This window comes from Myotis lucifugus, unplaced genomic scaffold (assembly GCF_000147115.1).
Source record: "Myotis lucifugus unplaced genomic scaffold, Myoluc2.0 scaffold_1239, whole genome shotgun sequence".
Taxonomy (NCBI): domain Eukaryota; kingdom Metazoa; phylum Chordata; class Mammalia; order Chiroptera; family Vespertilionidae; genus Myotis; species Myotis lucifugus.
Window position 1 is genome coordinate 8,985 of NW_005872287.1, and position 10,196 is coordinate 19,180.

The window sequence follows — 10,196 nt, forward strand, 5'->3', positions numbered from 1 at the left end:
CAGGGCCCCTGCTGCAGCGAAGCTGTGTGCCCAGGGTTCGCGCCCTGGTTGTGTTGCCCACCTAAGGAGCTGGCCCAGCAGGTACGAGGACCCCGTGCCTGGGTCACCCCCAGAGTCCTTCACTGGCGTGACCCCTCAGGCCAGGCGTGACACGGCCTCTTACAGGTGAGCAAAGTATTCAACGTCTACACCGACGCCACGCCTCTGCGCGTCGCCCTGGTCACCGGGCAGAAGTCGCTGGCCAAGGAGCAGGAGAGCCTCGTCCAGAAGACGTAGGTCCTGCTGGGCACGGGCCCTGGGGAGGCGGGTGCAGGAGGGCACAGCCCCGTGTGGCCCTGGCCGCAGGCGCCCAGATCGGAGGCAGTGGGGCCTCGGCTGAGCGCTCTCTGCTCTGCAGGGTGGACGGCTTCCGCTGCCTGGCTGACATCGTGGTGGCCACTCCCGGCCGCCTGGTGGACCACGTGGACCAGACCCCGGGGTTCAGCCTCCAGCACCTCCGCTTCCTGGTAGGCTGCCCACCCACCCAGGGGAGGCCCCGGCCGGCTGACGCCAGCTTCACCCACCGGAGCCCGGCCTTCTCGCCTGCAGGTCATCGACGAGGCCGACCGGATGATAGACAGCATGCACCAGTCCTGGCTCCCCCGGGTGGTGGCGGCGGCCTTCCCTGGGGAGGGTGCCAAGGACCCCTTCGCTCTGCTCCAGAGACGGCAGCCCCAGGTTGTGACCGCTGCCAGGTACTGGTCCCCTGCCCTGCCCTGCCCTGCCCTGGGGGAGCGCCCGGTCCGGTCTGTCGGGGTCATGAGGGCGGGCGGCCAGGCCCAGGCTCGCCTCAGCGTCTGTGCCCTTCCAGCACCTGCTGCCCTCAGATGCCTCTGCAGAAGCTGCTCTTCTCGGCCACGCTGACCCAGAACCCCGAGAAGCTGCAGCAGCTGGGCCTGCACCAGCCCTGGCTCTTCTCCACGCGGCCAGCGCGCGGGGGTCCCAGGGACACTGATGAGGACGCGGACTCGGGTGGGAAGTACACCTTCCCTGCGGGGCTCTCGGTGAGCTGGGTGCCCGGGTGGGGAGGGTGGCGCCCGGGCGCTGGGGGCCGAGCCAACCGCAGGCTGTCTCCCCAGCACCACTATGTGCCCTGCCGCCTGCGCGCCAAGCCCTTGGTCGTCCTGCACCTGATCCTGCACCTGGGTTTCTCCAGGATCCTCTGCTTCACCAACTCCCGGGAGAACTCCCACAGGTGAGGCAGGGGGTGAGCAGCGCAGGGCGGGCGGGGGGAGGGGGGGTGCTGGCCCTGGCCCACCCGGCTTTCCCCCCCAGGCTCTTCCTGCTCGTCCAGGCGTTTGGAGGCGTGACGGTGGCCGAGTTCTCCTCCCGCTACGGGCCCGGCCAGAGGAAGGGGATCTTGAAGCAGTTTGAACAGGGAAAGATTCAGCTGTGAGTGCCCTGGGAGGGTGCTTGCCCCTGGTGCCTGCCTGGCCCCCAGTAGGGGGCGGTGTTCCAGTCTCAGGCGGGTCCCACACCCCTCGTTTCTCAACAGCCTCATCAGCACAGACGCCACCGCCCGCGGCATCGACGTGCAGGGGGTGCAGCTGGTGGTGAACTACGATGCCCCCCAGTACCTGCGGACCTACGTGCACCGGTGAGGGGCTGTGGTTGGATTGGGGTGCGGGGGGAGGGGGGAGACTGTGGAGGCTGGGGGCCCCTCTCGAGGTGTCTGTGCTTGGTCTCAGGGTGGGAAGAACTGCTCGTGCTGGAACACCGGACAGGCCTTCACGCTGCTCCTCAAGTGCAGGTCAGGCGGGGACTGATCGGGAGCGGGCAGGGGAGGTGGGAGCCCCTTCCCGGAACTTCATGCTCCCCCCAGGAGAGGAGGTTCCTCCGATGCTGACTGAAGCCGGGGTCCCCGAGCTGGAGCGCACGACACCCCCAGCGAGCTCCTGCAGCCGCTGGTCCCGCAGTACGAGGAGGCCCTGTCCCAGCTGGAGAGGGCCGTCAAGGTGAGGCCCTGGCGGTTCTGGGAGCACTCAGGCTGCTTGCACAGGGACTCGGACGGAGAGCAGGTCCTGGGCCTTTAACCTCCTGGCTGAGGGCAGGAGACCCAGGACCTGGGGTGGAGGTGCAGGGCCCAGGAGGGGTGCTGGGTGTCTCCTCTTAGAGTTGGGGGCTGGGCAGGTCGCACACTCGTGAGGGGCCTGAGCTGAGCTGCTGCCTCTCCCCCCAGGAAGAATGGAGGCAGAAGGCAGCCTAGGCCGGGCTCTGAGGACAATGGGACCGAGCCTGGGCGGACAGGCCTCCTGGAGGAGCCCCAGCGCACTGCCTGCTCAGCCCACGCCCGGGCGAGGCCCTTCGTCACGGCACCAGGCCTGGCCAGAGGCGGCCAAGCACACACGGGTCCGCCTCTGATCAGTCGCTCCTCTGGGGCTGGAGCGGATGGTTCGGACGGGCCCAGAACCGACAGGTGGCCTCTGTCCTGTGGGTGAGGTTGGCCCTGAGCCGAGTTTTGGACTTCAGCTCGTCTACGCCTCAGTGTGCCCCCAGCCTTACGTTAGCCCCCACCGCGCCGCGTGCAGAGTAACGAGCGCGAGGCTCTGGTGACTGACTGAAAACCGGCTCCCGAGCTCCGACCCACTGCTCGTGCTGACGCGGAGGCGGACTCAAGAAGGGACGCGCTGGTGTCTACCTCTGCGCCGAAGGTCATGGTTCACTCGAGCAGAACAGCTGGTCCCAGGCTCTCGGGTGGACACGGCAGGGACGGGTCAGGAGGCAGAGGCACTGGGCCCTCAGCAGAGACCGTCCGCGTCCCGGCGCTTGTACTGAGCCAGCTCACTGGCCTCGCAGTCCCGCCCACCACCCCTGGCACGCAGGCCCGGGGCACAGGGCCGACGGATGGAGCCGCCAAGCGTGGAGCCGGCTCGCTCGTGCTCTGGCATCTGGCATGCAGGCCCCTGCAGCCATCACGCCGCCTCCCTCAGCGGGGGCCTTGAGCCTGGTGGGGGCCTGCGTCTGAATTGAGGCTGCTGGCTCGGGGCCTGGGCCAGCCCGGAACCCAGTGTGTGCGCTGCCTTCTGTGCGGCCGCGGGAAGCACCTGAGCCTGAAGGTGGGGGGCCCTCTTGCAGGACGACGCTGCTCTCCAGGTCTGAGGAAGGCTTCCCTCTGATTTCCTGAACATTCTTATTCGTGAACAGAGCTTTGGCTTTGCCTTGTAACCAAAGGCCTATTAAAGTGATTTCCCCGACAAAAAAAATGCGCCCTGATACAAAGTTAAGAAGTGCCGGGAGCCCTGGCCGGTTTGGCTCAGTGGATAGAGTGTCGGCCTGTGGACTGAAGGGTCCTGGGCTCAATCCCCAGTAGGGGGCGTGCAGGAGGCAGCCGATCAATGATTCTCATCTTGGATGTTTCTATCCCTCCCTCCCCCTTTCTCACAAATCAATAAAAAAAATATATTTTTTAAAAAGTGCAACGCGTGTGAGACCTGTGGCTGCTCTGGAGTCCGCTGCGCAAAGGGGGTTGCAGCCCAGGCTTGTTTCCTGTCCCCCCTCAGCCTGCACCCACCCCCTGCTGGGGAGCCTCACCAAGCCCTTTGCCAAGTGCTTGAAAGAAACCACCAGCATCTTTCACTACTTTTCTACGAGACAAGACGAAAAACATATGAAAAAGACTTTTATTATGCCTGGGGGGGGGGGGATCAGTGCTCTTCAAAACCCTACTGTTCAAGTACAAACGATTGTTTACAAAGTATTTACATCCTCAGTCTTTTAATCCTAAACACAACAACTATTTGGTTACAACACTTAACAAAAAACCCTAACGGTCGCAAAAGGAACGCATCTGCGCGCGGACCAGCTCCTGCTTCCCGTCGGACCCGTCTCCTAGGGAAGCCTGCCCCTGGGGGGCAGCTCGAGTGGTCAGTCCTGCTGGGTCTGCATCCGAGAGCTCCCTCGTTAGTGTCTGCAGAAGCCTGGTCCCAGGCAGCACGATGGGGGAGGCCCCGGAACGGCCTGCGAAACCCATTCTAACTCTTCAGTGTGGACTTTGGAAGGAGGGTTTTTACCTCCGTGACCACTGACGAGGTCAGGTGACCTGTGCTGTGACGAACCCAGCAGAACAGGACAATCTTCTGCCCCACATCTCGCCTCGGAGTGGCTGAAGGAAGCACCTGAGCGAGGCCCTCCGCAGAGCAGCTGCTCTCCACCCGGCCGGCAGCCGCCTTCCCTGCTGGCTCTGCCCAGGAGCTCCTGCCCAGCTCTGTCCAGGCAGCCGAAGTGCGTCACCATTGCCCCTGAGGGACGGCCAGCACCCTCGGGAGGACGAGAACGCAAACTGCACAACAAATAAGCCGAAAACACGACCTCTGTGCTGTGACCCTGCACGCAAGGATGAGGGTGAAGAGCAGGCCGTCTCCCAGTGACAAGGCAGAGCCCTCGGCGCCGTCCTGCCTGCCGGCTGGTAGCGAACACAACCCACAGGCCTGGCTGACGGTCCTGTTTCCATACGTTCAGCTCACTGAAATGTTAAATAAATACCTTCCCTTTTCAACACTTGATTTTTTACTTTCCTCCAAATGTCGCACAAGAGTTTCACTCACTGGCTCCCCAAGTGTCGCCGCCCTGCTGTCCACACAAACGGAGGGAAACCAACACCGGACAGAAGCCGCCCCTGCCAGTGAGCGGTTCAGTGGGGAGGGGAGCAGAGATGGTCCCGCGTCTCCCAGGCGCTGCAGCTCATCTCCGCACACACAGACCTAACAGAGCCGACCGGGACCGAGTCGGACGCCCCCAGCAGAGAGGCGTCCTTGGAGTGCAGTGTGCGTGGCGAGCACTGCAGCCGCTGCTGCCATCTCGCCAGAGAAGACACAGACGCAAGCGCAAACACGGGGCCTCTGCCCTCAGCCAGGGTTCACCCTCACACAACCACGATGGCACGTGCCTGCTTGTGGGGGAGGCCCTGGCCCAGAAACCTGAGGTCTCATCTACGGAAAGAGCCACAGCGACCACTGTGTGAGCAGGTGCCCAGCTCTGCAGACAGGCCGGGCCGGGCTGGGCCTGAGCCGGGCGAGCGGTGACAGGCACCTCTCCCTGAGCCCCACGCGGCTGTGACACCTGCCTGGGCCCGACCAATGGAGACCAGGGCTCAGCTCCTGGAGCTGCCTCAGCGCCAAGTCCGACAGCTGGGAAGGACGGAGGTGCGTGGGGATGGGGAGCGGCCGGAAGGCGCCACCTGCATGGAAACGAGTCACACTGGCTGCTCTTTGGAATGAAAGTTCAACCCCAGCGTCGTCCCTCCACGAGAGCTGGTACGCGGACCTGCTTCGATGGCACGGGGACCAGATGCTCCTTTGAAGGTCCCAGAGTCACACGTAGAGAAGGAAGCAGCCACCCTGGCCGTCCCGGATCTGAGCTGACCGACCTCAGGTGGCCTCTCCTCCCAGGACCAGGATGCGCTTTGCGTTGGGTCTAAAGAACCACAGAGGCCGACGCTGTGCTGCCCAGACCGTGTTTACGACTCACGGTCCGAGTCGCCCCGTGATGTGCGGCGCTGGAGGCGCTGGGAGGTGGAAGGACCCGGAGAAGCTGCCGAGGCGCCTCCTGCTGTCGCACAGAAGCTGCGGCCCGAGAGCACTGCATGGGCGGCTCCCCTCGCCGCAGCGTCAGGGCTGGACGTCACAGGACACGGCCCCCAGTTCCACAGGACGGCGCCCGCTTTCCGGACTAGGGGCAGGGGGGCTTGGTGGGCGTCTTTAACCGGACGGCAGGCACGCGCATTTGTAGCTTGGGCTGCTGGTTGGGGCTGTCAGCGCTGGCCGGCACCTGCGTGGGGGTGGGGACGCCCGGGGTCTGCAGCTGGGCCGCCGCCGTGGTCACCACCTGCTGCTGCAGGAGCTTCTGCTGGACGGCCTGGGCGGCCGCGGTCACTGCGGGGATCACCTGGACCTGCGGCCCCGCTGCCGCCGCCTGGGTGAGCGTCACCGTCTGCGGGGAAGCCTGAGCCAAAACAGAGACACGTCACCGAGGCCTGCAGACCGAGCGCAGGACAGACCCCAGGCTCCGGGCCGGGAGGGGGCAGGAACTTAATGAGCACGAATTCTTTGGAGAATGTGAGGACTGCCCAGCATGTGGAAGCAGGGCCTCTGGCCTTTAACCCAACGAGTAGAAAACGAAACCTCTCGGGCTAGAGCGATGCCCTGGGAGGCGAGGGCTGAGGGCCGGGACTGGTGGTGGTGGTGACATTCAGCCTTTACTGCCAGGCTGTCCCTTGAGCCACGCGGCTTGAATGTGCACGTGGAATCTGCTAAGTGGGCAGCAGTCGAGGCTGGGGCGGGGGGGGGGTATGTGGAGGGCAGACTAAGTCAGACACTCTCAGCTGCTCGGCTGGTGCGAGCCCTACACCCACGTTCTTCAAGGGTCAACGTCTTTGATTCCTTGAAATGCACACTCCAGTGTGATTCAGAAAACAAAGGTGTTTGAGTGGAAATCAATGTCACAGCCGCCCGTCAGGCAGTCAGGAGGGAGTCATGGCTGTCCCCAGTCATGGTGTTGACGCCTTTAGCTTCCCTGCCGCAAAGGACACCTGGCATTGCTGGCTGAAGCTCTGATCCTCTGGGACCTTTGGCCCTGAGTCTGCTGGTGTCTTGTATTATGAAAATCAAAGTGATTCTCTAATCATCAGAATTCTGCTTCCTCAGGAGGAAAACCAAGAACTCTTTCAATTTGGAAACACAGAGGCTGCTGAGAAGCCCCCGGGGGACCTTCCCAGGCGGCTGCCATCTCCGCACCTACCTGCTGGGAGGCGGAGGCCACCTGTGGGATGCCGGCCACCGGGCTCTGCTGCTGCACAACCTGAGGGAGCTTGGCAACCTTGGACAGAACGAGAAGAGCCAGGTGCAGAGTTCAGAGCGTTCGCACAGAAAGACGCCCTTTCTTCCCTTCTCGGTTATTAATTTCAAAAAACCAGGTGACAGGAAAGAGCCTTCCCCGAGTGGGCTCTCCTGGCCCGAGAGAAGACCTCATGCTGCGTGCTGACCCCTCCTGGTCTGCAGCCCATGTAACCTGGTCTCACACTTTCTATGAGGACGAGCCGTTCACGGGTCTCAGAGCCCCTTCTTCAAGTCTGGGGGACACTCCAGGTTGGGAGGGGGGCCCACAGGTGAAGTGACTCAGGCCAAGGAAGCTGTGCGGCCCCGCCCTGTCCTGGGCTCCTGCTCACCTGGATCTGGGTCTGCACCTGCTGCGCCCCGGCCAGCTTCTGCGCCTGGGAGATGGGTGTGGTGAGAAACTGGGTTTTCAGGGCTGGCTGGGTGGCATAGGTGACCTTCTGTGGCTGGCCCTGCGCAGCCATCTGCTGTGCGGTGATCTGAAGAAAGACGCCCAGGGTTAGAGCCACAAGGCTGTCCCCTCTCACCTGCAGCCCCGGCCACTAGCCTCTCCTGAGTCCCCTCGCCCGGAGGTCAGCCTCCTGAGCAGGAGTTTGCTTTGGGGCCTCAATCAGTTCAGTGCTGCCTCCCCCAAACTTCCGAGTCAGAGAGACGCTGACAGGCCTCCTTCACGTTAGGCCGTCTCCCCCTCCCCCCTCGAGCACACACAGGACCAGGTCCCCGCCTGGGTCCTCGGTTCTGTGCACTAGCGCCCAGGCGGGTCACACACTTCCCCAAACCCTGTGGCCCTTACCAGCCATGCAGCCCACAGCCTGAGTCCTCACTGTTCCCCAAAAGCCCGCAGTGAACACAGCTCCCCTTTTCATACCCCCCCCCCCCCCCGGGGCCTTGGAGCAGCACCAACATCCAGGCCACCCTCTGTGCAGCCCAAATGCACGCCCTTGGGGTCCCCTGTGTGGGTGTCAGGCAGCGAGGCAGGGCCCATTCGGACCCCGTCCTCTGCACCCTGTGCCTAGTGGCAGGGCCCGGCTCAGCACAGACAGGGTGACCCCAGAGCCCGCAGGAGCCAGTACCTTCTGCTGGACAGCGGCCGGGCCCGGGGCGGCCTGCGGCTGGATGGCCTTCTGCTGCTGCACAGCCTGCTGCTTGAGCTTCAGCAGCTGCTGCACGTGCACGGGCTGGGCCACCACGGTCTGTCCTGCGAACACCATCGAGTGGGTGAGTCAGGCGCGGAGGCAGGCTCACCCTGCGTTCCCCGCGCTCCCCTAAGTCACTGCCTGCTACAGAGAACGGCACCCTGACCCTGCAAGACAGACAGGCACCTCCTGCACACACCCGAGATGCTCTTCGGCCACCAGGACACTCAGAGCACCGACTGTCACCTTTCCCTCCTGGCACACCAACAGTACTGCTCACCAAACTGACAGAAAAATAGGTAGTTTTGATTCTTTCACAGCGATGGCTATTACTGCTGGTTGTCAGTTTTTTACTTGACAATCTAAGGCAGGGGTGGGGAATGTCCAGCCCACAGACCAAATAAGGCCGTGAAATCATTGGTCTGGCCCTGCCAAGGCATTAGGGGTGAGTTAATGAAATGTCTGACCAGATGTCGCAGGCTCACGTTTAAGTTGATACAGTCTGGCCTGTGAACGATGCTGCAAGTGCCCAATGGCCCTGGGCAGACCAGGCTCCCCACCCCTGCTCTCAGGGAAGGGGTCAGTGCCCCATTACATGGCCAGTTACTGCCTGTTGAAACATCTCTGGGGCACAGCAGCTGACAGTCGCTGAGATAAAGGGATGGGAAGTTCCCAATGTTAATGGTTAAATCGAGGGTCAGAACTTGTACTCGGGCAACGCGGCGAGGCTTCCCCTCGAGTGCACCACGGCCCTCGGCACGGCCGTGTGGCGAGGGAGCCAGCCCCTCCCGGCCCCGCGGACGTGGGCAGGCACCTGTGGCTTTCTGCGGCTGCCCGATGGCCACACTGATCCCAGCAACGTTCATGGGCAGGGTCGTGACGCCTGGCGAGGAGACCACGGCCGCGGGCACGGACACCACCGGAGGCTTCGCCAGGGCCACCTGCGCCGGCGGGGGCGCCTGTGCCTGCATCTGGCCTTGCGCCTGCAGCTGTGACGTGGGGACCCGCGTCTGAACAGAAAGAAGGGCCCAGAGGTTCAGCCACCTGTGTGTCTGCAAACATCGCCCACGGAGGCCACGTGGCGAGACGTGGACGGGTCGCAGGGTGGGAAGTGGCAGCAGCGAAAGGCTAGCATCTCCCCGGAGGCTGACCCCCGCTGTCCAACCATCACCAGCACGCGGGACCTAAAGCTCATCAGTCACACGGCATCCGCACCTCCTGTCCTTCGAGCCGCCCAACCGCGCTGTTCCCCACAGACCTCCCTGACCATCAGCCTGGAGCTCGCCCGAGACTCCCGTGAAGGCCACCAACTTCTTATCACACTGTGTCCAAGCCCTTTCTTGTCACGTGAACACGGGTGGAACTGAACGTGCTCTCGGGCTTTACCCGCTCTGTCCCGCCTGGCAGAGCCGAGCCAGCGAGCGGGTGACTCTCTAGGATTTGGGCAGGTGACCTCACCTGCCGGCTTCAGGTTCTGCCCGTGCGAAGTGGGGAAACATTAAAACACCCCCTCCTGCCTGAGCACCCATCAGGTGGCAGGTGATGCCAGCTGCACCCGTGCCAGGATGGGGTCTCCTAAGCCGGCCACCTGGCCTGACCGGAGTGCCTGCATCGACACAGCGGAACGTGAAGGACCTTCCGACTCCCCTTCGTCTCTCGGGGCTTCCCAGGTGCTGTGAGCCGTCCTTAGAGCAGCCTCACCTGGCTCCTCCCCGTCTCCTCTCTGCAGGCCCTGCAGCACGGTGACCCCTCCCGCATGCCCGTGTGCTGTCCCCGACGTAGACCCTGCCCTCCCTCCATGGTCGAGCTTCTGCCCTCCTCCTTTCCCCGAGCGCTCAGCCATGAGCTGTGACACTTCAGTTCCAGGAAATACAGTCACTTAAACGCTCCCCAGGGGGTTTCATCCTCTCCAAGGAGAACAGGGTCCTGGGGGGAAGCACACCTACTTGACTCGCAAGTCCGCCACAGCACCTGCGTCCACGCAGCAGGAGCCGTGCAGGAGCGTGGGAAAAACCAGCGCCTCAAGGGGAACTTACGAGCCGGGCCACCTGGAGGTTGGCCACGGTGGTGCCCGTGAGCAGGGCTCCGGCCCCGAGGCGGTGACGGTGGTGAGCTGGGGGCTCGGCTGCTGTGCCGGCGGTGGAGGCTGCACCTGCACCTGTGCGGTGGGCGGCGGGGGGCCAAGGCGGGG

The 10,196-nt window shown here is 63.7% G+C and overlaps 2 protein-coding genes across 2 annotated transcripts in view; one reads left to right on the forward strand and one right to left on the reverse strand.

Moving 5' to 3' along the window:
* Positions 1-15: 15 nt before the first annotated feature.
* Positions 16-3,242, forward strand: DDX51 (DEAD-box helicase 51). The gene is made up of 11 exons (XM_014449539.2): positions 16-81; positions 166-272; positions 398-506; positions 589-734; positions 851-1,043; positions 1,119-1,234; positions 1,315-1,431; positions 1,535-1,636; positions 1,728-1,789; positions 1,862-1,994; positions 2,219-3,242. Exons 4-11 carry the CDS (start codon positions 610-612, stop codon positions 2,475-2,477), a joined length of 1,107 nt encoding a protein of 368 aa, XP_014305025.1. The 5' UTR covers positions 16-81; positions 166-272; positions 398-506; positions 589-609; the 3' UTR covers positions 2,478-3,242.
* A 403-nt stretch (positions 3,243-3,645) lies between these two features.
* The window catches only part of EP400 (E1A binding protein p400), a 54,585-nt gene continuing 48,034 nt past the window's right edge, over positions 3,646-10,196 (reverse strand). The window contains 7 exon segments of the mRNA XM_014449537.2: positions 3,646-5,979; positions 6,775-6,852; positions 7,202-7,348; positions 7,943-8,067; positions 8,820-9,015; positions 10,042-10,097; positions 10,100-10,190. Coding sequence (XP_014305023.1) covers positions 5,707-5,979; positions 6,775-6,852; positions 7,202-7,348; positions 7,943-8,067; positions 8,820-9,015; positions 10,042-10,097; positions 10,100-10,190 — 966 coding nt within the window. The 3' untranslated portion in view covers positions 3,646-5,706.

Bases quoted from the DNA above. Each gene is read 5' to 3' on its own strand.
- DDX51 (XM_014449539.2), top strand. From the start codon at position 610: ATGATAGACAGCATGCACCAGTCCTGGCTCCCCCGGGTGGTGGCGGCG. The intron at 735-850 runs GTACTGGTCCCC...GTGCCCTTCCAG, and splicing joins CAGGTTGTGACCGCTGCCAG to CACCTGCTGCCCTCAGATGC. The intron at 1,432-1,534 runs GTGAGTGCCCTG...GTTTCTCAACAG, and splicing joins GAACAGGGAAAGATTCAGCT to CCTCATCAGCACAGACGCCA.